The sequence below is a fragment of the Eschrichtius robustus genome, chromosome 7, assembly GCF_028021215.1.
Source record: "Eschrichtius robustus isolate mEscRob2 chromosome 7, mEscRob2.pri, whole genome shotgun sequence".
Lineage (NCBI taxonomy): Eukaryota > Metazoa > Chordata > Mammalia > Artiodactyla > Eschrichtiidae > Eschrichtius > Eschrichtius robustus.
In genome coordinates this window covers 89937468-89964453 of record NC_090830.1, presented here as the reverse complement: position 1 = coordinate 89964453, position 26986 = coordinate 89937468, and the positions used below count along the sequence as shown (strand labels likewise).

Sequence of the window (26986 nt, the reverse complement as noted above, 5' to 3'; positions counted from 1 at the left end):
ACAGGGTAGAAGAACGATCAAGGAGATTTCTTGTGGAGTCAGTGGTCTATTTGACTGGAGCATAGCGTTAACTCAGGGAAGCCTGAGAGATGAGTCTAGACAGGGCAGTGTGGAGCCAAAACCATTGAGGCTCATAATGCCAGGCCAAGGGGCTTAGAATTCCGCTGTGAGTAATTGGGAGCTATAGATGATTCTTGAGCAAGTGTCTAATATGATACATGAGGTCCTCCAGGTAGAAAAGTCTGATAATAGTGGTTAAAATCATTTGTAACAAGAGCCAAGAGCAGTAGAGAGCACAGCTAGGGACCTATGGTAGCAATTAAGAGAAAAAATAATGAGGGTCAATGGAGCAGAAGACAGTGGAGGGAGAGAACAGGGAGGGATGTGTGAAAGGCTGAAAAGAGGTACAATAATTTCTTTGAGATGGGCAGGACATGGGGAAGGTGGGCAAGGAGAGAAAAGGGGTGAGTCGCAAAGAATTTTACAGTAGAAAAGAGGCCAGTTGGGAGGCTCATGCAGAAGTGCATGAGTATCTATCTTCTTGTGCATGCCTCTGTGTGTGTGTGTGTGTGTGTGAGAGAGAGAGAGAGAGAGAGAGAGAGAGAGATTTTGGGGGGTTGGGAGTATAGGGAGGGAGCAGGAAGGCCCCACACCTCCACAGGCCTCAGAATCCTTTACTAAGTTATAGGAACTTCCAGGGTTCAGGAAACGGGTCCCCAAAGCAAAACACTTGGAATGGGAGCAGGGAAATTGACATGCACCCCCTACCTGGTTGCTTGTTGACTTCGTCTTCATACTTCTCCAGCCCTAACCTGCGGATGTCCTTCATCACCTACTCCACACTGGGTCACACCCTCATGAAGCTCACCTCAGACAGGTAAGTACTGCTTTAATCCCCCAAGGCAGGCCTGGTGGGAGTGGTCACAGGGAAAAACAGGGAACTGAGGGGTTCCCTGAGACCTCATGCGGACCCACTGGGAGCAGGCTGGGCCGTCCTGGGCTCCCCTCAGTGTCCACTCTGACCCCCAGCCCCGGCTCCATGGCTCCCACTGACCCCTGGCTGCGCTGGCCCTGGCAGACCCCCGTGCTGCTAGACCATCTCTGCGCCCTCTAAGCCCTGCCCTCCGCCTGTCTTGTGTCCTCTCAGCACTCTTCCCTTTTCTGAGAACTGGCTCACTGCAAGGACTCCTGGGATCTGGTGGAGCAGATGTGTGGGCCCTTTGTGAACACTGGCCTGTGTTGGGCACCTGCTCTGTGTGTCACTCTCTGCTCTGGGCCAGTAGGGGAAGAGGGGAGGCACAGTCAGAACCAGGAGGCAGGGATGGGCAGTGCTGAAGTGCTGGAGCTTCAGTGGAGGGGAGCTTGGTCCCTTGGTGGGTCTGAGACAAGGGAGCCCATGAGTGTGGGCTGGGGTGCAGGAGGGAAGCATGACACGCCAGCATCCTAGGTGGGCCATTAGGAGGGCCCAGCGATGTGCCCAAAGCCCTGGAGGTGGGAAGATATGGAACTCCTGAGTAGCCGAGAGGTTAAGATGCCCATGACGCAAATGATCGGAACCCAGGGAGTGTGTTGGTGCCAGTGCGTGGACACAGCACTCCCCATGCCTGGCTCCCAGGAGAAGCATAGGCTGTGCTTCTTGTTAGGTGAGCTAGGGGAAGGCGTGGTTTTGGGTGTCCCTGTCTTCTGCATTTCAGAGAGAGAGACCTGAGTGGGGTTGAGGTGGAAGACAGCAGGTCAGTGGGGGGCTGTCAGGCAGGTGGCAGAAAGAGAGGCGGGGGCTGGGTGGGGGCCTCGGGGGGAGGAGCTGCCCATGGGGGAGAGGAGGACCACTGCCTCCTCCAAGGCAGGGGTTCAGAGCCTGAACCAAGGGAGCTGTGGGGAGGCTCTTGAGGGTCTCCGGGGTCCTCTCTGGAAATTGGAGGTGACGATGTCTTCCTCAAGGGAAGGTGTCAGAAGTGGGAGTGGGGCTCAGGGGAGTGAAAAATGGGGTGGAATCTTAAGAAGTGAAGGGCCTGATGAGGGCATAAGCAGCCTAGTGCACAGAGCTGGGAGTAGGGATGGGGGAGGCAGCCCAAGAAAAAGGCCCACTCAGGCAGGAGTGAAGCCTGGCCAAGCTCAGTCCCGGGCCGAAGGCTGGGGAGAGATGAGAGCTCCAGCATATTGAGGGTGCTGTCAACAAACAGAAATCTTCCCAAAAGTGTCAGGAAGAGGGGAGGGTGTTTGTGCTGGGGTGGGCAGGGCCTGGTTTGGCCTCCACTGGCCCGGGGTCACAGCCTCCTCAGCTCCTGGGCTGGGTCAGGCAGGGCAGGACCTGGGGCTCTCAGATCACACCTCAGGGCAGAATCCCTTCTGCGCAAAGTGAGAGCCAGCCTTCAGGGACCACGTTCTCCTTAGAGTTGCTGTGACTGCTCAGCCCATCACCCTGGATTAGCCTGAACCTAAGCCCCAGCCCTGGTGTGTCCCAGTCCTATCCACTGCTATCTGCTTTAACAGAGGCCGACTGCCCATCCCCATGGCATCCTGGGGTCACTGCTCTTCCTCCCACATGGATGGGCCTCAGGCCTCTTTTCCAGCTTGTGGTCTCTTTCTTCAGGAGCACATGAAGCCCAGGAGCCCTAGACTCTAACGGAGCAGCTTGACGGCTTCCTTTAGCACCAATCCAAAGGAGGAAGTGGCTTGGAGGGTCCAAGTCCACCTCAGGAGTCTGTGGCAGGGGAGGAGGGGACAGGGCAGGGGTATCAGCAGAGTGACCTTTCCAAACTCAGCCTTGCCTGTTGGAAGGTGACATGCCCTCACCAGGGACCCCTTAGGTGCCAGCAGTACCGCCAGTCACATTGGGGGTGCTGGATTCACAGGTGCACATCCATGGGTGCTCCCCCCTCACCACGGACGGTCAAGGCAGGGCCCTTGCTGAGTCCCCTGAGGTCTGCATGCCTGAGACAGGGATGAGCACATTGAAAGCCAGGCCCCACCCATGGGACCAGCAAAGCAGCATCCGCCACACCCACTGAATGAGAGACAGAGAAGCGTTGACCAAGGCCTGTCAGTGTCAAAGACACAGGCAGAGAGGTCACCACAGGGCCACTTGTGTCCTCTCTGGTCCAGGCAGGTCTCCACAGGGCAGAATGGCACCAGGGCAGCTGGTCTGTTTTGTAACAGTCAACCCTCATTCCTCCTCAACCCCCTTTACTGATTTTTTTTCAGGAATGAAATTCGTGATGGTCTTAGCAGACTTCAGAATATAGTACCTAGTGGAGCCACACACATGCAGGAAGGATTTAAAAAGGTACAGATCCTACAGCTCTGAGACTTTATTCTGCTTTATCAAGTTCTTAGAGTATTATTGGGTCATCTCACTGCCCTCCCCCAATTTCCTTCATTTTGTTGCAGGCAAATGAGCAGATTGAAAGAGTTTACTCCAAAAGTAAGCTGCCTGCTAACGTCACTGTGCTCAGGTGGGACCGAGCCAGGCGCGGGCCTCAGCGAGGGCTGGTGCAGACCCCCTCGGCCAATTCCTAGCACTGACCCTCGGAGCGAGTCCCTTGTCCTCTCTGTGATGCAGGTTCCTCCTCTGCACAGTGAGGATGAAAACCACCCCCAGGGATGCTTCCAAGAACCACATGGCATCATGCATTACATTCCTGGTTCTTACTAGATATCCAGTGCTTGACCTATGGTTGGGCTGCATGAAAAAGAAAAGAGAACTTCCAGGGACGGCGAGCAGACGGGGTTCAGTTTAGGGAACAGAGACCTTGGCGTCCCCCTGGCTGCCCACACTTTGTCCACCACAGTTCTGGCTCTGCCTCCTTTCCCTTGAGCCTCTTCCCTCTGGTTGACTCTCATCCTGTGACTGTGCCTCCGACTGTGGAAATGGCTGTACTTGGCCCAGACCACCTGCATCTAGACTGTAGGGTTGCAGCCCTTGTCAGGAAAGATGCATGGGCTGCTGGGGAAAGGCGGGGAGCTGGGCGGGGGCTGCTGCCCAAGCACCTTGACAGTCATTCTGGCTGCTCCTCCCTGTGCTCACCTGAGAGGCTTGTCCTCATCCAGTGAAGTAGCTGCAGTTGCCTTTCAGGGCAAAGGCTGTGCCACCTGCCCATAGTGAGGGTCCACTAGGAAGGGCTCTGATCCGGTCTCAGGCTCCTCGTCTGTCAAGTGGGTCCTGGGCTGTGGCCTTCCCAGGAGCTCTGGGTGGTGGGTACTCCAGTCAAGGTGGCCTCTCCCCAGGAGGAGGAGGTGTGGGAGCAGTGCTGTGGGCCCGGCAGCCTGAGGCAGGTCATTCCAGGTGCCTTGCTGACCAGGCTACTCCCTGCTTCTTCTGCAGACAGCAGTGCTTCCAGCCTGATTATCACTCTGACCACTGGACCACTGCTACCAACGACATTACGGGAAACTAAGAGTGAAGTGAGTCCTGTCCATCATTACCAGCTTTGTGCTCCATGTATTGGGGTATTTTTACTCAAACCTTTTTTTCCCTCTTAGGCTGACAAAGCTCGGGATATGGGGGCCAAAGTTTACTGCCTGGGTGTAAAAGATTATAAGAAAGACCAGGTAATTCAGAACACCTAACCAGGTGTTCAGCTAACCAGGTGCCACTCTTGAGCCCAACTGGGGAAAGCTTTCAAAGGCAGCTGCCCCAGGGACCCCCAGAGGATGGCCCTCTACCCACCCCAACTGTTTGGAGAACAGATTGCCACGGCCAATGAATAGCAAGTGTTGTGTAAACCTACACACCAGAGGTGTGGAAGGCGGAGCTTTCCAGTCCCTAAGGGTGGGCTGCTGGCAGACACCAGGATGTGGCCCTTGGAGTCCAACACGGCAGAAGGCAAGAGCCTATCTCCTGGGACGGGATCTGCTGTGTCCTCAAGCCCTGGCTGGGTGCCTACCATCTCCTCTTCCCTTGTAGCTGCATGATATTGTAGAAAGAAAAGACCAAATGTATGGGATAGACGAATTCAAGTCCCTGGAAAAGCTTGTTATCTCGGTGAGTGTGGGCTAAGCATGAGACGGGAGATGGGTGGGGTGTCTTCTCCCTATGCCTCTGCCATCAGTCGCCCTGACCCTGCCACCCCACTGTCTGTTCCAGCTGGTGGAAAATTCCTGTATGGAAGTGATGGCTGGGGACACTTACTTTGTCTGTTTAGGAGGTAAGAGCCAGAGTCACATATCTATACAGAAGTGTGTGTCTGTGTGTGGGTGACACATTTGGGTGGTGTGTGGGTGTTGTGACTGTGGGGTGTGTGAACATGGTATGTTTCTGTATGTGGTGTGATAGTGTGTGTGGTGTATGTGTGGTTTGAGTGGAGTGTGTATGGTATGTGTGTGTGGTGTCTATGAGTGTGGTGTCTGTGTGTGATGTGTGTGTATATGAGGTGATTGTATGGAAATCTGTCCAACATATGAGTGTGCACATATGTAAGTCAGTGTGTGATTGTATGACGTGTGTATGTTGGGAGTTGTGTGTGGATATGCATGTGTAATTACTTTTATCATCCAGCTTCATTGACATGTAATTGAAATATAGCTCTGGATGGGTTTAAGGTATACCACATAATGGTATAGACTTGAATACATATATTGCAGAAAGGTGACCAAAATGAATTTAGTTTATAAAACTAAAACCAAAAGTTCTTTTAAAAATTAAATATATACTTTAAAACCCTCAACAATACTTTTAGCAAATGAAATCCAACAACACATTAAAAATATAATACATCAAACTAATTAGGGATCAAGCCAGAAATGCAAGTCTGATTCTGTATATGAAATATCAATGTAATTTACCACATCAGGAAGATGGAGAAGGAAAACATGATTATCTCAATGGATGAAAAAAAAAGTTGGACACAGTTCAAGTCTGACAAAGACATCCAACAAGTAAGTACTCACAGCCAACACTACATCCACTGGTTCAACGGGATCGGCCTCTCCCTGAGATCTGGAACTTGACAAGGATGCCCTCTCTCCCCCGGAAGGGTCCCTGCATCAGTGTGGGGAGGATCCTGTGCAGTTGCTTTTCTGGTAGAAGCCCTCTCTCTCAGTGAGCTCTGGGCGTGCCGGCTCGTACGTCCACATCACTGGGATTTGTGGAGCTGAGGTGGGTGGATAAGCACACCCTCCCACTGGTAACAGCACACAGCTGGATGCAGCTGGACGCAGACCCAGGAAGCTGGGCCTGGCCGCGGTGCTCTGAACTGCAAGGTTACAGTGCAATAGGCCATGGGGTCACACAGAGCAGTGTTTATATCCGAGCTCTGCTGCCCACGGGCACGAAACCAGCGCAAAATGCTGAGTATCTGCGAGCTCCACTTTTGTCGCCAAGAAGTAGAAACAGCAACACCCACTATCAGGTCTGCAGGGAGACGTAGATGCAGTGGAGCTCACAGTGACTGGCACAGGATCTAGGAGCCGGCGGCCCTCACCAACAGGAGCTGGCACTAACACTTCCATCACTGACCCCTGGTGCTGCCCCCACCCCTGGGCTGAGCCCAAGGTGGGGAGGGAAGTGGTTAAAGAACATCCAGGATGAAAGTGTCTCCCGCTGAGCCCACTGTGGGTGGCAGCTGTGTGACTCCCCCTGAATCCCACACTGTGACCTGCAGTGCGAAGTGGGGACATGGGTCACTGCTTCTCTGGTGTCACGTCTGAGCCGTGCAGCACCCTGACAGCTTCAATTCTCTGATTATGTCCCTGGGACATACACAGGCCTGTCAAACCATAGAGGAAGATGCCCATTGTCATTCATGCCCTGTGGTGGCCCAGCTGAGGTGACAGGTGCCCACTCCACACCCTCTGCAGGTGTGGCCCAGCACTGCTGCTCTGACCTTTACAGCTGCTGTCATCTTGTCAAAAGCTGCCACACAGCATGACTGTCACTTGGAGCGAAAGCTCAAGGCAGGAACCTGGACCCCAAATAAAGTAGAAGAAGCTGTTCATCAGGCTGTCGTTCTGAATAAGTCAGTGGGCCAGGTGTGAGGAGCCGGGAGTGGGGAGGCCCTCTTGAGTCTCTCGGCCTCCCTCCAGGACTAGGCAGAGGCCTCCGCTGGCCTCCCTGCCTCCAGACCTGTGCTTCAGCCCATCCTCTGCACAGGGCCCGAGGGACAGAGAAGACCACTTCCCTACCCCAGCCTGACCATGGAGGCTGAGGCCCCCGAGCCAGACAACTGGGCCCTCCAAGGTCCAGCCTCTGCTCTAAGCCCACCTGCTGCAGAGGCTGGGGCCTGGGGGGACTGGGCTCCCTGCAAAACCTTCCTCAGCTTTACAGGGTCCAGCCCACCCAGCCTTTGAGACTTCACTCTCAGAGCGCCTCAACCCCGAAGTCTTTCCTGGTCAGCTTGCCCCACGGCTTCCCACAGCCTTGGCTCTGTTCCTGTCATTAGTCACTTGTCACCCAGTAGGAACCATGACTTCTGCCTCACTGTGTCCATTGCTTTATTTTTATTGATCAGTAAATTCTTTTTCTTTCAAACTTTTATTATGGCTAATTTCAAACCTGCAGCAAAGTGGAAACAATTGTACAGTGGGCACCCCTATCTCCACCACCTGGATTCGCACTTAATATCTGACTGTATTCTCTTTCGTATTAATCTATCTAGCTCTCTTTCTCTGTCTCACTGTCTTCATCAGTCCATCTGACTTTCTTATGCATTTCAAAATAAATTACAGTCATCAGGCTACCGCACCACATATCTTGAATTTGGAAACAATTTTTGTTAAGATTTCTCTTTTTGAAATTCAGCAAACTTAAGTGTATCATTTGATGAGTTCTGACAGATGCACGCAATACCTGTGTAACCACAAACCCCATGGAGAGTCACAGCACTACATTTGCCCCCAGAAAGTCCCCTCATCTCCCTTCCCAGACAATCCCTGGTCACAGTTGGTCCAGGGATTGGTCAGTGTCCAGTTTCTCTCAAAGTGACTGTCCCAAGCAGCATGTGGTGCTCCCAGACCCGCCCGCCCCAGGGCAGGTCACGTCCACCTGTGCGCCCGTGTCAGTCTCAGGCAGGCTAGATGCCCTTTTCATGCTCAGCTCCACCAGCCTGCTCAGGGAGACGCCTGCCTTCCCAGCTCTTCTCTCTGGAGCCCCCGGCTGGCCTGGTGTACAACTTTTCTTCCAGAGAGAAAGCTCTCTGTTCCAGAAAGGATCCATCTCCCTTCTCGGGACTGTTCGTCCTGCTGCCTGAGAGCTAGTGGGCAGTGGACTGTACGTGGGACATGCAGCCCTGCAAGCTGATTTTAGACCTTCCTGTGACTTCATTTTCTTCCTGTGGTTGATACTGTTGGAGGAATTGGGGTGCAGGGGGAGGGGTTTGGGAAGCAAAAGGAGCAGCTTTCTGGACAAAGCAAAAATCCTTTACCTGGAAGTCTCTTTTGCTGAAATATTGAAACCATCACCCTGCCTTCCACTTTGGAGACTTGCCGGAGTTCAGAAGCCCCCCTTTGGGAGCGGCAGTGCCTGGGGCACAGGGGGCTCTGCTGCAGAGGTGAAGCAGCACCCGAGTGGGGTTGAGGGCAGCAGGAGACACAAGGAGGAAGGAGGGTGTCCAGGTGGAGGGCAGCGTGCGCCGCTCCTGAGGATGTGGCACGGGCTGTGCGCTGGGCTATCAGACGGCCCTGCCCTCGGCTGCCGCCCTCCCTCCTGTCAGCTATGTGGAAGAGGAGGCTGGGTCCAATCTTCACCATGAGGCCGGGACCGCCAGGTCCTCTATGGGGGCTTTCTGCTTCCAAAAGCCTATCAAAACATGTTAGCAGGGCAGCTTCAGCCCACAGCCCAAGAATCTGTTTACTTCAAAAGAGAATTTGTAAACTCCACCTTGATCTGAGGGGACCACAGGAAGATCTGAAGCAGGACGAATCAGCACTGCCAGGTCCAAGGCTGTGCTGGCATTTCTGAGGAATATTTCTCAAGTTACTTGACCTTGGGCAAATCAAGTATCTGGGATTGGCATTAGCCGGCCTGGGCCAGGAGGCAGGGGTGGAGGCTAAAGACCATGGGCTTGCAGCAGGAAGATCTGCATTTATCCTGGCCAGCTCTAGGGGCCAGGTCCACTAGCTGCCCTCTCTGGATCCCCTAGTATTTGTTTCAGTTGTCAGGAAGCATCAGTGGGGACCCAGAAGCCTGGGGAGCCCCTGTGGCCCAGAACTGCCTATCAGTGTCTCCCACCTGGGCCAAAGGAGGTGCTTGGTGAATCTCTGTGGTGGGCGTTGGGGGTTGTGTGAGGCACATGAAGGGGCAGGAAGAGGGAGGGGAAGAGCACTCATTGCAGACTTCAGAACCACAGCTGAGACAGGATTTCACCTTCCATGGGGGATTCTCTGGGGCAGGCTCCTCGCCTCCTCCTTGCCTCACCCAGGTCCTGGCCTTGCTCCTGGGGTCTCCAGCCTGCCATAGGCAGAGAGAGAGATACGGAGGAGAAGCAGACCTCCAAGTGTCAAAAAGCCCCACAGACACCCAGGCTTGTGTGCTCAGCTCAGACAAGTGTCAGGACTGGCTTCAGCCTGTGTTGTCTTGGTTCCTCTTTCATTTATGGTGGAGAGCACTGCCTGTACCTCTTAGGGAAGACTGTGGTACTTCAGGGCCTGGGTTTGCCCCTATGGAGGGTAGGAGACTGGGTGTCTTTCAATGTGCTCAACAGTTCAGAGAGGTTTGTAGCAGCAACCTGAGTGCTCAAAGCCCAGTCCAGCAGCCTCAGAGTGGACCCTCAGTGACACCAGGAGAGGATCTGGCACAGGAGGTACACAGATATTGGTTCAGACAGAGCTGCTTCCTCATAGGAGTCACTTGGGAGTTCAGTTTTGGATTACCTTCTGTAACTGTGAGATCAGAGGGAAGACAGCACTCAGCCCCTCCTAACACAGACCTTTGGATGTTACCCTTGCAGAAGCCTACGAAGTGACATTTTTTTCATCTGGCCTAGATCAAAAAAGGAAGGATGAAATTGTTTGCAGATATGAGTTGGGCTTCAGCAAAGTCTATGGTAAGTAACCTGCTTGGTACCTCCAAGTAAGAAATATCACACAACACACTGCATTCCCTTCATCCAACCAAGCCGTCAAAGCCCTTGCTGCCCACTCACTGTAGACACTATAAGGATAGAGGCAAAGTGGACAAGTGGAGGGAGAGACCTGGATGGAAGCCTGGTAACCTCTCCCTTCATATGCAAAGCCAGGAACTAATCAACACCCCAGCACATCAAGACCTGTTTTGAAAAGGTAAAGACAATGGATAATCCTTTAGCCAGGCTCATCAAGATAAAAAGAGAGAGGACCGAAATAAAAAAAATAAGAAGTGAAAGAGGAGAAATCACAACTGATATCACAGAGATACAAAAAGTCATAAGGGAATACTACAAGCAGTTACAGGCCAACAAATTGGACAACCAAGAAAGAATGGATAAATGTCTAGAAACATATAATCTCCCAAGACTGAATCAGTAAGAAATAGATAATCTGCACAGACTGATTGCTAGTATTGAAATTGAATATGTAATCAACAAACTCCCAGCAAACAAAAGTCCAAGATGAGATGGCTTCACAGGGGAATTCTACCAAACTTACACAGAAGAGCTAATACCTATCCTTTTCAAACTATTTCAAAATATTGAAGAGGAGGGAACACTCCCAAAATCACTCTATAAGGTCACCATTACCCTGATAGCAAAAGTAAACAAGGTCACTACAGAAAAAGAAAATTACAGGCCAATATCTCTGATGAATATAGATGCAAAAAACCTCAACAAAATATTAGCCAACTGAATTCAACAATATATAAAAAAGAATCAACACCATGATCAAGTAGGATTTATTTTAGGGATGCAAGAATGGTTCAATATCCACAAAGCAATGAATATAATTCACCACACTAACAACAGTAACGAAAAAAAGGATAAAAATCACATGACCATCTCAATAGACACAGAAAAAAACATTTGACAAAATTCAACATCCATTCATGATTTTTAAAATAACTCTTATCAAAGGTGGTATAGAGGGAGCATATCTCAACTTAATAAAAGCCATTTATGACAAACCCACAGCTGACATAACACTTGACAGTGAAAAGCTGAAAGCTTCTCTTTTAAAATCAGGAAAAAGACAAGGATGCCCACTATTATCACTTCTATTTAACATATATTGGAAGTCCTAGGCACAGCAATCAGACAAGAAAAAGAACTAAAAGACATCCAAATTGGAAGGAAAAAGTAAATCTGTCACTATTTGCAGATGACATGATACTATATACAGAAAATGATAAAAAAACTCCACCAAAAAAAAAAACTATTAAAACTAATAAATGAATTCAATAAAGTTGCAGGATGCAAGGTTAATATACAGAAATCTCTTGCATTTCTGTACACTAATAATAAAATATCAGAAAGTGAATTTAATAAAACAATCCCATTTACAATTGCATCAAAAAGAATAAAATACCTAGGAATAAACTTAACCTAGAAGGTGAAAGACCTATACTTGAAAACTATAAGACATTGATGAAGGAAAGTGAAGAAGATACAAATAAATGGAAAGAAAGGTCTTGTTCATGGATTGGAAGAATTGATATTGTTAAAATGTCCATACTACCCAAAGCAATCTACAAATTTAATGCAACTCCTAGGAAAAAAATCTGTGACATTTTTCACAGAAATAGAATAAGTAATCCTAAAATTTGTATGTAACTACAAAAAAACCCCTAATAGTCAATGCAATCTTGAGAAAAAAGAACGAAGCTAGAGGTATTGTGTTCCTTGTGTTCAGACAATACCACAAAGCTACAGCAATCAAAACAGCAGAGTAATGGCACAAAAATTGACACATAGATCAATGGAAGAGTAGAGAGATACCAGAAATAAACTCATGCACATATGGTCAATTAATCTATGACAAAGAAGGCAAAAATATACAATAGAGAAAAGTCAGTCCCTTCAATATGTGGTGCTGGGAAAATTGGACACCCTGCACATAAAAGAATGAGATTAGAACATTTCCTCACACCATATACCAAAAAATCTAAAATTGCATTAAAACAATAGATACTGGAGAGGGTGTAGAGAAAAGAGAACCCTCTTACACTGTTGGTGGGAATGTAAATTGATACAGCCACTATAGAGAACAGTATGGAGGTTCCTTAAAAAACTAAAACTACCATATGACCTAGCAATTCCACTCCTGGGCATATACCTGGAGAAAACCATAAGTCAAAAAATACATGCACCCCAATGTTCATTGCAGCACTATTTACAATAGACAGGAGAAGGAAGCAACCTAAATGTCCATCAACGGAGGAATGGATAAAGAAGATGTGGTACATATAAACAATGGAATATTACTCAGCCATAAAAGGGAAAAATATTGTGCCATTTGCAGAGACGTGGATGGACGTAGAGACTGTCATACAAAGTGAAGTAAGTCAGAAAGACAAAACCAAATATTGTATATTAACGCATATATGTGGAATCTAGAATAATGGTATAGATGAACTTATTTGCAAAGCAGAAATAGAGACACAGATGTAGAGAACAAACGTATGGGTACCAAGGGGTGAAGGGGCAGGGTGGGATGGATTGGGAGATTGGGATTGACATATATACACTACTATGTATAAAATAGATAACTAATGAGAACTGACTGTATAGCACAGGGAATTTTACTCAGTGCTCTGTGGTTACCTAAATGGGAAGGAAATACAAAAAAGGGCAGATGTATGTATACAAATAGCTGATTCACTTTGCTATACAGCAGAAACTAACACAACATTGTAAAGCAACTATACTCCAATTAAAAAAATGCACTGAAAATGTAAATATAAGACCTGAAACCACACAACTCCTAGAAGAAAACATAGGCAGAATATTCTTTGACACAAATTGTAGCAATACCTTTTTGGAACTGTCGCCTAAGGCAAAGGAAACAAAATCAAAGATAAACAAATGGGACCAAATTAAACTTATAACCTTTTGCACACCAAAAGAAACTATTGACAAAATGAAAAGACAACCTACTGAATAGGAGAAAATATTTGCAAATGATATGACTGATAAGTCAATATCCAAAATATATAAATAGCTCAAACACTTCAGTATCAAAAAAACAACCGGTTAAAACATGGGCAGAAGACCTGAATAGACATTTTTCCATAGAAGATATACAGATAGCCAACAGGTACATAAAAAGATGCTCAACATCACTAATCATGCAAGTCAAAACCACAATAAGATATCATCTCACACTTGTCAAAATGGCTCTTATCAAATGTTGGCCAGGATGTGGAGAAAAGGGAACCCCAGTATACTGTTGGTGGGAATATATTGCACCAACAAATTGGTGCAGCCACTAGAGAAAACAGTATGGAGATTCCTCAAAAATGTAAAAATAGAATCACCATATGATCCAGCAATTCCACTATTGGATATATATCTGAAGAAAAAAAAACACTAATTCGAAAAGATACATGAACCCCAACATTCACAGCAGCATTATTTATAATAGACAAGATATGGAAGCAACATAAGTGTCCATCACAGATGAACAGATAAAAAAGATGTGGTAAATATTACTCAGCCATAAAAAAGAATGAAATTCTATAATTTGCAACAACATGGATGGACTTACAGGGTATTTATGCTAAGTGAAATAAGTCAGACAGAGAAAGAAAATACTGTTGCGTTATCACTTACACATGGAATCTAAAAAATAAAACAAATGATTGAATATCACAAAAGAAACAGACTCATAGATGTAGAGAACAAACCAGTGTTTGGCAGTGGGAAGAGGGAAGCAGGGAGTAGCAAGATCCAGGGGTAGGGGATTATGAGGTAAAAACTGCTATGCATAAAATAAATAAGCTACAGTTTATATTGTACAGCACAAGGAATATAGCCAATATTTTGTAATAACTTTAAATGCAGTATAATCTATTAAAAATTTTAAATCACTATGCTATGCCCCTGAAACTAGTATAATATTATTTAAAAAAAAACTATACTTCAATTAAAAGAAAAAAAAGAAGCTCCTCTGCAGCCAACCATGCCTTCCTTGGCACTCCGTATGCGAGGTGTCTGCCATCACTTCACTCTCCCTGCTCTGTGAATACTATGGAGATTACACCACATTTCTTTGTGATTTTTTCACACTAATCCCAATCACCCTACCCCTCAGACACAAATCCTTCCCCCTAAACATAACTGGTGAGTAGTTCCTATATCAGCACCAATGAAGGGGAACACAGTTCAGAAGTTCGTAGCTAATCTGAGAACTGAGTTATAGCCAAAAGCTGGTCACGTGGAAGGGGACCATCTGTGGGGAACAGGCCTGACCTGTGGCCACAGTCAGGGTGTGAGAAGATTTAGGGCTCAGGAGAGAGAAGGTTCCACAGCTACTAGTTACAGACTGTCTGAGCCTCCGGCGTGCCACCTCCCAGCTCCCACAAAGTTACAGAACAAGCACGAACACAGAAGCCCTCTTCCCCTCAGGCTTCCCTGTGTCCATAAATGGCACCACCACCCACCCAGGCGCTCTGCTCACTCACCTGCACGTCGTCCTTGACTCCTCTTTGCTCTCATCCCACATCCAGTCCACCTGCAGGCCCTGCTACCTCTGTGTCCAAACTTACCCGAACCTGGCCAGCCACGCCACAGGCTCACTGAACTTAGAATAAAGCCCAAACCCCTTCCCAGGGCCCACGAGGCCCCGCCCCCTCTCCTCACTCACCTCTTTCCCACAACAAGCTCAGCTAGTTATGCCTCAGGCCTCGGAACAGGTGTCCACAGCCCGGACCCTCTTCCGTAGACCTTTCCCTGCCTTTCCCCTCATCTGGTTTCAGCTCCAGGAACACCGCCTCAGAGAGACCTTATCTTTAATGGGAATTTTCAATAACATACAAAAGTAGCAAAAATCGTATAATGCCCTTGAAGCAGCCTTCCCCTGCTTTCAGTAATTACCAATCCTGGCCAATCTGGTTTTGCTGATACTCTCACCATTGATTATTGTGAATCAAATCCCAGACATCCCATCATGTCCTGTATAAATATTTCACTTTCTCTTAAAGAGAAATTGAGTCTCTAAAGGACAGGACAGGTCACCTGCTCCTAAGCAGCTGTCCCTTCCACTCCCTTCTCTATCCCATCCCTTGCTTTTTGATGTCACTGCACTTTTCACTCTGGCACTTATTTTGTTCATTGTTTGTTACTTTATTGTCTGTCTTCCTCTCCAGTCCCGCAAATGTCAGGTCCTTGAGAGCAGGGCCTCTGCCTGCCTTGTTCCCATTAAATACCAGGGCCTTTTATAACAACTATAAATGGAGTACAACTTTTTAAAAGTGTGAATCACAGTATTGTACACTTGTAATTTAGGGAATATTGTACATCAACTGTACTTAAATAAATAAAGTTTAAAAAACCAAAATACCAGAGCTCTGCACAGCGCTTAACACATGGTACATGTCAGAAGGCGGCAGAGAAGAGAAGCTGCTTCTGCCAAAGTGGCAGGTCTGCTTCCAAGGGCAGGCAGAAGGGGAGGGGCGGATGGGTGGACAAGTCTACTGACATTCTTCTCATGTGGTTTTCTTTTAGATAAAAAACCCACCTTTATGAATCAAGAAAAATTAATTTGCCCAGGACATACATTTGACAAGGCTGGACAGTAAGTATTAGGCTTGGGGGCCATTAGAGCCAAGAATTTCAGAAGCCACCTCTGCTGGGGCAGCACATGTCTGTCTCTGGGAGGGCTCAGGGCATCCTCCGCACCTGCCCTGGCTGACAATCCCCCGAGGTGCTCAGGGATCCGCGGTGGCCCAGGCTCTGCTGAGGAGGGCAGGATGTGGGAGATGGTGTGCCCCAGGGCTGGTACCTTTGCTCCAGGCAGCTTTTCCGAGTGAAGCCAACATACCGTGTACATACAGAGGAGTCGGGATGGTGCCACCATACAGCCATCCCTGGTCACTTCGCTCATGGTCTTGAGGGCATCTGACCCCATGCAGGGCTCCTCACTGCCTGGTCAGCCTTCACTGCAGAGGTCAATCTCATGGTGCTTGGGGATGAATGCCCCCTACCCCTGCTGTCTGCTCTCTGGTAGCCCTGAATGGCTGATGTTCAAAGTCATTTCCATGAGGAGAGCTGTGTGCTATGGACTGAGCCAAGCGCAAGAACTGTGTCTATTCCATCTGGTGGTTACCCTCTGCCTTTCTGTGCTTTAGGGAGGTCTTCATCGATTACAGCCTGGACAATGGTGTCACCTTCGTAGGCGAAGACCTGAAAATTGCCAGCAAGGACTGTGTGAGTGACAGGGTAGGCCTGAGCCTCCCTCAGTGGATGGAGGCAGAGACGTCCTGGGGAGATGAGGTGAGGGGAGCAAAGTCCCTGGGGAAGGCAGAGCACGAAGCTTATGAGACAGGCATCTCAGGCAGCACCTCACAGCCACACAGGTGCCCTTAGCCCTTCATCAGGTTGGTAAAATTCATTGCAAATTCTTCTACAAGAACACCGAGGTTGCAGGCAGCTATCCAGGTCTTGCAGAATCTCTGCTCTCTCTGTGAACCAAGTGGCACTGAAGGCACTTGAAAGGGACCAATTCGAGCTCTGAGCAGACTCCAGAAACAGTGCTGAGGCTCAGCCCACCCTGGACCCACCTTGCCACCTCCCCTGGCCCGGGCCTTGCGGTGGGGAGCTCAAGGCTCCATCCTGGATTCCAGCCGGGGTGAGCGGGAGAGGCTGGGGCACTGTGTACTAGGGGACAGGGTCCAGGGCCTCTGGGACACCTGGGCCCGCCAAATCGGCGTCCCCGGCACAGGGGTCTGGAGAGTGGGAGCAGCCGTGGTCGTGCATAGTCAGGGTGTGTTTGCACTGCGCTAGTGTAGCACTGGGCAGAGCTCTGGACCCTCTCATGACCATCACAGCCCTGGCCTCCCACGCCTGTTTGGGGAACACCAGCTGTCACTTTGCAGATGTCATCAACCTCCCTGCGGCCGCACCTCCTTTCTCGTGCTCCTCAGTTGCCCCTCTCCGCTAACTGGCTCTGACCTCTGCAGGGGGACTCTCCCCTCTATTGTTGGAAAGCTGGCAGGGCAGGTGGGAAGGGCGGGGCTCAGCTCAGGGAGAGGAAGCTGGGAACAAAGTGCTGCTCCCAGGAGCCCTCTTTTCCCAGCTCCACAGCATCCGGGCCCCTTAGCCTGGGGCAGCCCGCCATGGGGGACAGAGCGTGTTAGCCTGGAGTGAGGTTTCCCTGGGAGGAGGGACGCGTGTGCCTAATGCCACCGCCCTTGTGTCCAGTCCCAGCTTGTGAGGGTTCCCGCAGCATGACGGTCCCCTGTGTGTCTGTCTCCGCTGGTCCCTGCACATCCACCTCCGGACCCGAGATTTACCTCCACGTTTCCCAGCAGGAGTCCCGCCACCGGACGGCCCCCGTCCACAGGCACATTGAGAAGAAAACTCGGGAGCCGCCTGTGGCTCCGGGCCCAGCACAGGGTCACCCTCAGCCCCACTCGGCCTCTCCTTTCGGCCTCCCTGTTTCTGGGGCACAGGCTCTCTCTGCCCCCTTCCCCCGCTGCTTCTCTCAAGCAGAGGCTTGATGTAGGGAAAGGTTGGGCAGCGTGGGTCCACAGATGCAGCACACGTGCCCTCGGTTATGCACAACAACAAGAGAACAGAGCCCGTTCCTTAATCCCCCACGTGGACCTGGCCTGTGCGTGGGCTTTCTATAGCCTCTCTCTAATGCTCTCAAGTGCCCGCTCACTTCCTCACTCCAGATGTGCAGACAGAGGCTCCAAGGTTGCAGAGCGGGGAAGTAGGGGACGGAGGCAACGGGGAGGTGAGCAGGGTGTCCTGCCTCTGCTCTTGCACCCACACCTCTCTGGGGCCCCAGAGCCCCACCCTCGCCCATCCGTGTGTCGTAGCTTTTTGTGGTCCTAACAAAACCCCTGTACTCTCAGCCAAGGCAGGCAGTGAGGGCTGGGTTGTCACTGCATGGAGGACTGGGCTTCCTTGACAGGGCTCTAAGGAGAGTCTCGGAACAGGGCCAGCGGTGGGGTCTGTGGTCCAGGGCTCCACAGTGGCTCTCTGGGTACCAGCCATGATCTCCTCGCCCCACTGTGGTCCCTCTGGATGAGGCAACCTGAGGAGAAGGGGAATTGTGAGGTCTGGTGTGGGAAGTGGATATTGGGTTCACGGGAAGAGATCACCCAGGCCAACCCCAGGACTTTGGCATGTGTGCCCTGTACAGCATGAGACTGTGGAGCCCCCAGCTGTCCCAACTACAACCACAGTGACCATAGTGCCTACCACTGTCAGGACCAGGAGGACGACAACAAGGACGACAACGACCCCAACGCCTACAACAGTCAGGACCAGTAGGACGACGACAAGGACGACGACGACCCCAACGCCTACAACTGTCAGGACCAGTAGGACGACGACAAGGACGACGACGACCCCAACGCCTACCACTGTCAGGACCAGTAGGACGACGACAAGGACGACGACGACCCGAACGCCTACCACTGTCAGGACCAGTAGGACGACGACAAGGACGACGACAACAACGATGACAACGAAGACCACAGTGCCTACCACTGTCACCATGACAACTACCGTGACAACTGTTGTCACAACCACAGTGACTACAGTTGTCACAGAGGAGGAGACCACAGTGCCCATGGTTGTCACCCAGAGCCCAGTTCCCAGCAATCCTCTCTTGTACCCTACACTCATCCCGTCCCTGGTCGTGATACCGTTGCTGCTTGTCTGCATCTGCTGCTGCAAGAGGGTGAGTGAACCCTGCCCGCACAGCCTGCATCCAGCCCTCACCAACCCCGGAGGGACCAGGCCAATGCCTGCCCCATGATTCTGCCTGTGGTCAGGTTCCATCAGCTCTGGGGTCCTCACACCAGCAAACAAGGCACAGACTCTGTCCTCCCATCCCGGGCATAGACACAGCCTGGGCTTCTAGGGGGCCACCTGCTTCGAGCTTTCACCTTCACAGGGAGGTGGCCTATGGGCTGTCCTGGCCACTGGGGCAAAAGGACCCCAGACCTCCTGAGACCAGGGCTGCCCCACAGCAGTCAGGCTTCTGAAGGACTCAGGTAGACCAAGGCCCCAGGAATCTCCACTGTTGGGGGACAAAGAGGGGTCTGCATGGGCACTGATGGCCCAAAGGGAGAAGGATGCTGGCCGGGAGGATGCTAACCCCGGGGGCAGCTGTGTCTTTGAAAGCAGCATGGATCCCTGTCCATCTTTGGTGCCTTCCGTCATTCCTTCATCAGTCACCACTAAGTCACCAGGATGTGCAGGGCCCCGTGCTGGGCACAGAGGGGCAGAAATGAAGCAGCCACTACCCTTGCCCACAGGAGCTCACCATCTGGTGTCTGGTCTGGTATTGGTAGCTGGAGGGCATTGAGGGTAAATGTCACCTTCAGAGGGTGTGGCAGGTGTCCTGATAATGATAAAGGACAGAGACTGGCCCCGGGTGGGAGGGAAGGCAGAGGCGCTGGCTGGCTGGGTTTGCAAGGACACAGGCCAGAGGTAGGTGAAGAAGAGGAACAAGCAGAGCTGAGAAAGGACAAGCAAAGCAGCATAGAAGCCAGCAGGTCAGATTTCTGCAAAGGGCGAGAAGTGAGGAGAGAAAACGGGGTGGGGGAGAGGGAGGTGGCCTGTCATCCCTGAGGGCTGGGAGTCAGGGAGGGCTACAGGGGGAGGGAGGGAAGGGGAGAGGAGGAGGGGTGTGGGGAGTGTTCTCTTGTCTTCATATGATGTCAGGGCTGCTGCTGAAAACTCTACCAGGGACCAGGGGCCTTAGTCTGCCTGTCTCCGCCTTGACCCTCCGCGGAGGTACCGATTCCCCTTTGATGACTGAGGAGCCTGAGGCTCAGGGAGGTGGAGCCTGTTGGCCACACACACTCAGGCTGTGGGCACCTAGGTTGACACCCCAAAGCCCAGGTTTGATCCCGTACTGCTGCCGAGCAAGGTCCCCTCCTGTCTGCATAGCTGAGCCAGAGCCTTCCATACCCCTTCCAGCCTGTGTTTATGTCTCTTTCACATACTAGATCATCAAGGAGCGACCACCAGCCCAGAAATCAGAAAAAGTAAGTGGTGTGTTTCGTTGTGATGGTGTCAGCATACTTGATGCACACACTGACCTGCACAGAGAGGCCCTCTGACATGTATGGGGAGATGCCCTCCCCTGCCCCTCCAGCTCCCACCTACCTGGGCAGAGAGAGGTGGCAGATAGAAGAGGGTGACAGAGGGCAGGGAGGGACCCCAGAGAGGACCTGAGACTCACAGAATGTCACCCAGACAACACGGTTCCCCACCTCCGAAGACAGCCTGAACCAGGGCCTTTATCACTGAATCAGCAACATGGGGTAGCCTATTTCAGGAACAGCTATGATCCCTCCTGGTATAAATGGGCTTTTTCTCAATTCCCAAAAGACTCTTTGTAGACTGATCCTTCCCAGGACTCGCGCGAGCATTTGGAAAAGGATCCTCAGGTTTCAGGGACCTGGTCCCCCTCCCCGGGCTCTGATGTATGCTGGGATCCATTTCCTTGGTCTTCATCCCTGTCTCATGTCAGGATGAGGGTCTTGGCAGGGTTGGCCTTTAGGGACTGGGGGCTGAGGAGGGTGGAGGGAGTCCTAACCTGACTTTGAGCTGTTGGGGCACAGCGCAGGTGAGCACAGGGACCAAGGGTCAGGTGAGGAGGCTAGGGCTGACCCGGGGTAGGGGCCCAACCCAGGGCCCATAAGAAGTAGTTAGAGCAGGGGTGCCGTGTCCCGAGGCAGGCGGACCTGGGCCTGAGATCTGGTGGGAAACAGGGTCACTGCCTGGGCTGACGTCTACACTGGCTGCAGTGTGGCCGGGGGAGGCGGGATCTGCCAGAGTCGGGTGAATACAGCCCTGTCTCCTGCTAATGCCCGCACCCCTGCCAGCCTCCGTCACATGGCACAGCCTCACACCCAGCTTCTCCTGCAAGGGTGGCCACCAGGAACCAAGGGGACAGGGTAGAGTTTGTTGATGTTTGGAGAAGAGCCATCTTTATAAACCAAAAGAGTTGGTGTGTTTTTCACATGGAGGCCACTCTCTTACAGTGCCGGGTCCTGCTCATTTGTCCTTCATTCTCCAACAAACATTTGCTGACTGGCCAGTACTTGACAGGAGCCCAGGCAACAGATGTCATGTGTCTGCACCCAGGAGCTGCCAGACAAGAAAGCCTGCAAATTTTTTCTCTTTCTAGAAGCCATGCCCTGTACAGACCAGGGTGATTGTCTCCTGCTGTGGGTGCCAAGAAGACAGGATAAAACAGATGGAGGTGACAAGGACCCTTAGGAAGGGAGGGATGAGCCCCTCAAGGCTGGGGGTTTGGAGGAGGGGGAGCCAGTTCAATGCACACAGACTTGGGCCTAAAACACCTGGCTTGGATGGAGATGAGCTTTATGGGCTCTGGTCTCACACCCCTCGGTGACAGAGAAAAACCAGAGGCCCTCCCGACTCTAGTGGCCCAGGGGAGGACAAAGAGCTGGAGGCTCAGGTGCCCGCTGCCTCCAGGCAGTCCCAGCACCAGGGACCTCCCCTTGGGATGGGCCCAGATTTCTGGATGTTGGGGGCTGACTCACAGCCGGCCGATTCCTGATTCTCACAGAGGTTGTCATCAGCTCTGGCAATGTCCTGGTTTCACTGTCCAGTAACTGGATGAGTCAAAAGATACAATGACAAACAGCCACACACCAGTCAGGGGAAAAAAAAAATGAAAAAGAAAAGAAACTTCTGAGCCAAGATCTTACCAGCATTAAACTGCCCGGAAGTGCCTATGGCTCCTGTCTGCTCAGTGAGGGACGGAGAGAGCTCACTGCATTGTCCTTGAGGCCCCTGAGATGGGGTGACAAGGGCCACATGAAGGAGGGGGCCTGAGGACACTTCCCTCCCCCAGGTGACTGAGACCACAGCTGGCAGGGGGCTGACAGATGACAGGGACGAAGAGGGCCACAGGTGGCAGGTGTGAGGAAGAAAGACCCCACCATCTCTGGGTTCAGCTTTGCCCTCTGCCCCCTGATCCTGCCTCTGTCGCTGTGGGATCCACTGGTCCTCCTGGGGGCTTCAAATGGCAGCCGGAGGGCCGGCCCCGCATCTCCCCTGACAGTCAGTGTGAGGGCACGGAGAAGCCAGAGCTCACCTTCCAGAGATGGAGGAAGCACCTGCCAGGGGCTCGTTCCTGCCGCAGGCCCGGCCCCACCTTCCGCCCACACCACGTCCACGTTTTCACCTGTTCTTTGGTTTCCTCATCTCTCTCTTTCCCCCCCAGTTTCAGGACCCTTCCCCCTGAGCAAGGACTGGGTCTCTTCCCTGCCTTCTCCCTCTGAGCCCCGCAAAGGCAGGCCCTCTTCCCTCTTCTTCAAGCTCCTGCCCAGTCCCCGTGCCCCCCTCACCTTTATCCTTGAGGACCTCTCCTTGGCTACTGCATATCTCCTCCAAACTTTCACACTTTTTTCAAAAGTAGCCCCGACTTCTCCTCCTACACCAAAAGTACTGATTTGTTCCAGAATCCAAAACAATCTGTGACCCACAGTGACGAGCTCCCAACAAACACAGAAGGCTTTTAAGCCCCCTGCCCCAGGTGATGGCTGCAGTGCTGTCTCAGCCAGTGTGTGGGGACACAGCCCTGGGGAGCCATGGGAGACAGAGGGGACACCACCCATCTGGAGGCAGCGTCTGTGCCTGTAGCTTCCTCACAACCACATCTGCTTTTCAGGGAAAACTGGATACTTTTTATGACTTTGTCCAGCACTGCAGCCAGGTGCCATTGATGTGGTGTCCGCCCAGGGACACGGTAAGCAGGGCACAGGGATGCTCCCCGTGGGCTGGGGTCTTGCTTTTGCCCTTGACAGTTGCCCCCGGGACTGTGGGTCAGAGAGCCCTCTCCGGGCATCTGCCGAGAGGAACGCCCAAGGCGTGGAGACCTGGAGCTCATGAGCCTCCAGACGATTCTCAACATGGCGCCCGTGCATTTCCCCTGCATCCTCGTCTCAAGGATGTCAGGACCTTTTTTCTCCAGAGCAATGCCCAGCAATTCCAATCTTAAGCGAAAAGGGCTGGAGAGGCCTATGGGACTCCCGTCCATCGTCCCTCCCTACTGCCCACCCGACCCTGTGGGACTGCTGGCTGCACCCCATCCATGAGATCCTCCCGGGCTGGTCACTCAGCTGCAGGAGTGGTGGAGGACATGGTGACACCCCCTCCCCAATGTTGTCTGGTCAACACTGACTGGTTTTACCAGGTAGTAAAGATGCCCTCCTTGTGTCAGGGCCTGTGACAATGTGGAGAAGCCCAATTTCTCCACTTGTCATCCTTGTTATTTAATAATAATAATGAGAGATAATTTTATTGTGTCCTTTCTGTGGGTCAGTTGCTAGACTAAGAACTTTACATGTTTTCACTGTTTTAATCCTCCCAGTAACTGTATTTTTAGGTGCTCTTATTATCCCATCTTTACCAAGGGGGGTCTGACCCACAGAAATGCTGAGTGACTTGTCCCAGGTCACAAAGGCCAGGAGGGACAGAGCTGGACTTGAATTCTGAGCCTGGCTCCACCCTTCTCACTGCTCTGCTCCCCTTTCGGTTCAGCACTCATGGTCTCATGATGGTTACCCCCAAACCATCAGAGAGCTGCCCCTCTCAGGCCTCTGGATCTGAGGAGGGCCTTGCTCCTGGTTCTCTTGGGAAGCACCTGCCTGGGCATCATATTCCTGGGTGTCCTCATTATGAGACCTTTTGCACAGACCGGGCCAGGGGCCTGGAGGATGTTGCAGTCCCAAGATCTGTAGTGAGGTCTGTACTGACCACATTCACTGAACCAGGAAAACACTGGCTCTTGGTGGCTGGACAGGTGGGCATTTAGAAGCTCTGGATAGGCCTGAAAGTCTCTGGACACTGCGGATGACACACCTGAGGCATGCTCACACCCAGCAGAGACATTGTCTGGTGACAGTGGTGTCGGGGCTCCTTCCACAGCTGGGCTCGCGGCTCTGGGTATGAATCGAGCTCTGAGTCCAAGCCTTGCTTGCACAGAAGCCCCATTCTCCACCTGTCTCTATAGACAGCTCTCTAGAGACTTGAAAGTCATGAATATCTCAGTGAGTGCCTCTTTGGCCAGATCAGAATCTGTGAGAGAGTGACAGTTAAGCTGAGAAATAATTGATAAAAATAAATCCAGAGAAGTCCTTCCAAACGGAGGAAACAGCCAGTGCGTATGCCCTGGGGCTGTAGGGCTTGGTGAATTGAAAGGCTGGAAATCAAGTGCTGCCCTCATCAATCCAATGGTCAAGATATTCACAGGATACCCAGTGTCACCCCATAGGGTGTGGGGGACAGAGGCACACCAGCCCTGCAGGTCAGAGTGTTGCAAGGGCACCAAATCCAGTTGTTCCCCTGCATGTGGTCCACACACATCGAGCCCTCTGATGATGAATGAATGAATGGCTGAATGGGCACTTCTAGTTACACGTGCTCCTGTGTAGAGGCTTTAGGTCATTTCTGTGACACAAGGAGGCATTTTGGATCTGACAATATAAAGCACAGAAATCTGCTTTGCGGGGCACTGCGCAGGGATGGGGAAAGGTCCCTTTGGCATTTTCTGGAGTGATTGTAGGAAAGTACTGACTTCAACCTGTTACCAAATCTGCGAAGTTAGTCTAGTTTCTGAAACACTCCAAGCCTTACCTTTTTTTTTTTTTAACAAAAACAGGGATAAAATAATAAAATGCCACTGAATAATGCAGTTATGAAGAATGCTAGGTCAATTTTCGGTGAGGCTAAGAAAGTGTCCAGGTGAGTCCGAATAACCCAAAGTCCAGAGGTCCTGGAGTCCCATTGACAAATCCAGTCCAGGGCTGCCCAGAGATGCTGTCAGCTGGTCAGTGTGGTCACCACCCTCCCTGTGGTGCTGCAGACAGATTATCGTGTCCCAAAGGGTCTGCATCAATCTCTACCCAAACCAAGGGGTCTGTATGTGCTGCTGCCTCCAGAGCCCATCACCCATCTGAGGGCACCGTCACCTGCCCTTGCACTGTGGACTCAACCCCAGCCTGAGGGTTGTAGTGAGAACTCATCCCTTCGGCACATACTCACCAAGAGAGCCTGGGCAATGCTGGGGCTACAGCGGCAATCAGCCCTTGTCCTTGCTAACCGGGCTCCCAGTGCAGAGGGGAGCAGGCAAGTTCAACACCAGAGCAAAGGGAGTCCAGAGTCAAAACAACGGGGCTCCATAGGGAAGGGAGGGCAGATGTCCAATATCTGAACAGAGTCTAGAATTAGGAGTGCAGGCTGGAGGCCAGCACCCAGGGAGAGGAAGGGCATCAACAAAGGCTCACCCTGGGGATCCTGACAGGTCCTGAGCCTGCTCCCCTTGAGCCAAGGAAACCACAGCCTTCTGCTCCCAATTCCAATGGCTTCTCAGTGACCTTCTCTCTCTACTCTTCTTCACACAGGGGAGGTGCACCAATTTCACCTTAATGAATCCCCACTGCACACAAATGTTCTGCGGCCCAAAGATCTGCCTTCAACCCAGCCAGGAGTGCTTCCCCCTCAGTAGCTGCTGTTCACATGGTCAACATCTGCCACCCATACGCTCTCAGTCACTCTCCAGGATGCTGCCGCTGATCCCTCCTACTGCCCGGAAGCTCTGCAGAAGTACTTTGTCACTCCCACCCCCATAGACCAACATCTAAAGCACCAAAAACACAAAATTGTTAAGAGCCCCTTTTGTACTGAATTGGACACATATATTGTGTTTTGGTTTACAGTCAAAAGGAGTTGGGATTTGTTGTTGATTAGCAAGAGAGTTTGTTACCTGGTGAGCACTGCTCCACTGTATGAGATGCAGCTATACTGCTCCGCCAGGACAAAGCACCCTGGTGTCCTGTGGATGTAGACATGATGAGTCTCATTCCCCACAGACAGGTCTTCATCTGTCACCATGGGTTGAGATACGTGGGGTTTTAGCCAAAATATGCTCTTTCCAAAAAGCCCACAATATCTTTGATGTATGAATACAGTCTGGTGTCCATTACTCACTTGCTGTTACTTAATCTCCTGGGCAAGTTACTTAATCTCCCTGTGCTTCAATTTCTCACTGAAAAGATGGATAATGGTGTCTCCTCTACAGGGTGCCATGAGGGTGATAGTAACTGCTACAGTATGCTCAGAACAGGGCCAGGTCACTTGTAAAGACTCAGGGGCCCAGTAGTTAGTGTCTTCTCCCTCTGCCCCAGGGAGGGAGAGGATGATGAGCTCAGAGACATCAAGAACTGTGCGGTGAGGACCAAGGTGTTAGAAGAAATCATGACTGGGCCTTTCAGCTCTGGATACCAGGACGTGGGCTTGCCACACTTGAGAATTCTCTGTAAACTGCTGACCACATGTAGGTTAACATCCAAGGCCACCACCCATGTAATCTCCAAGACACTGTGGAAAAAATGTCCTTGAACCTACTACCTCTTTCAGAAATGTAAGTTCCCTTCCTGTACCTTAATATTTCTCATAATATAAAAGTAATTGCAGGGTCCCAATTTCCCATCAGCTCCTCTGATGACAGAGACAGACCTCCCAATTTTTCAGATGCCTCCTAAAGAATACTTTGAAGACATGATCAGGTTTCCTTCCACAGTTACATGCTAGAGGACTATCAACAGGCAAGAATTCACTGTGAAAATCACAGAATATATATGTGAAGGTGAAGCAACACCATGGACCACAGAGTCCAAGAAGGGAAGAAGAGACTGCTTACTCAAATACCAGTGCACATACCAATGCAACAAATAAGGGACCATGAAGAATCAAGGAAACATGAGATGATGAAAAGAAATGAATAAACTCTCTAAAGAAATAGAGATCTATGGACTCTTGTAGAGAGAATTCAAAATAATCCTCTTAAAATAGTTTAGTGAAATACAAGAAATACACATAGACACACAACTTCATGAAATTCAGGAAAAAAATGTATCAACAAA

General features: G+C 50.9%; 1 protein-coding gene across 3 annotated transcripts; it reads left to right on the top strand.

Annotated features, from left to right (window-relative positions):
- On the top strand, nt 1-26986 carry LOC137767272 (anthrax toxin receptor-like). Of its 3 annotated transcripts, none has more exons than XM_068548034.1 (16): nt 1-166; nt 806-877; nt 3205-3286; nt 3391-3424; nt 4325-4404; nt 4483-4551; nt 4907-4984; nt 5087-5147; nt 9921-9980; nt 15570-15639; nt 16193-16271; nt 18214-18756; nt 20033-20071; nt 21220-21294; nt 22732-22809; nt 25466-26986. In XM_068548034.1, exons 2-16 carry the CDS (start codon nt 819-821, stop codon nt 25691-25693), a joined length of 1635 nt encoding a protein of 544 aa, XP_068404135.1. In that variant the 5' UTR covers nt 1-166; nt 806-818; the 3' UTR covers nt 25694-26986. The 3 variants fall into 3 exon arrangements, with proteins under 3 accessions (XP_068404135.1, XP_068404133.1, XP_068404134.1); XM_068548032.1 differs by lacking the exon at nt 1-166 and adding an exon at nt 340-464; XM_068548033.1 differs by lacking the exons at nt 1-166; nt 20033-20071 and adding an exon at nt 340-464.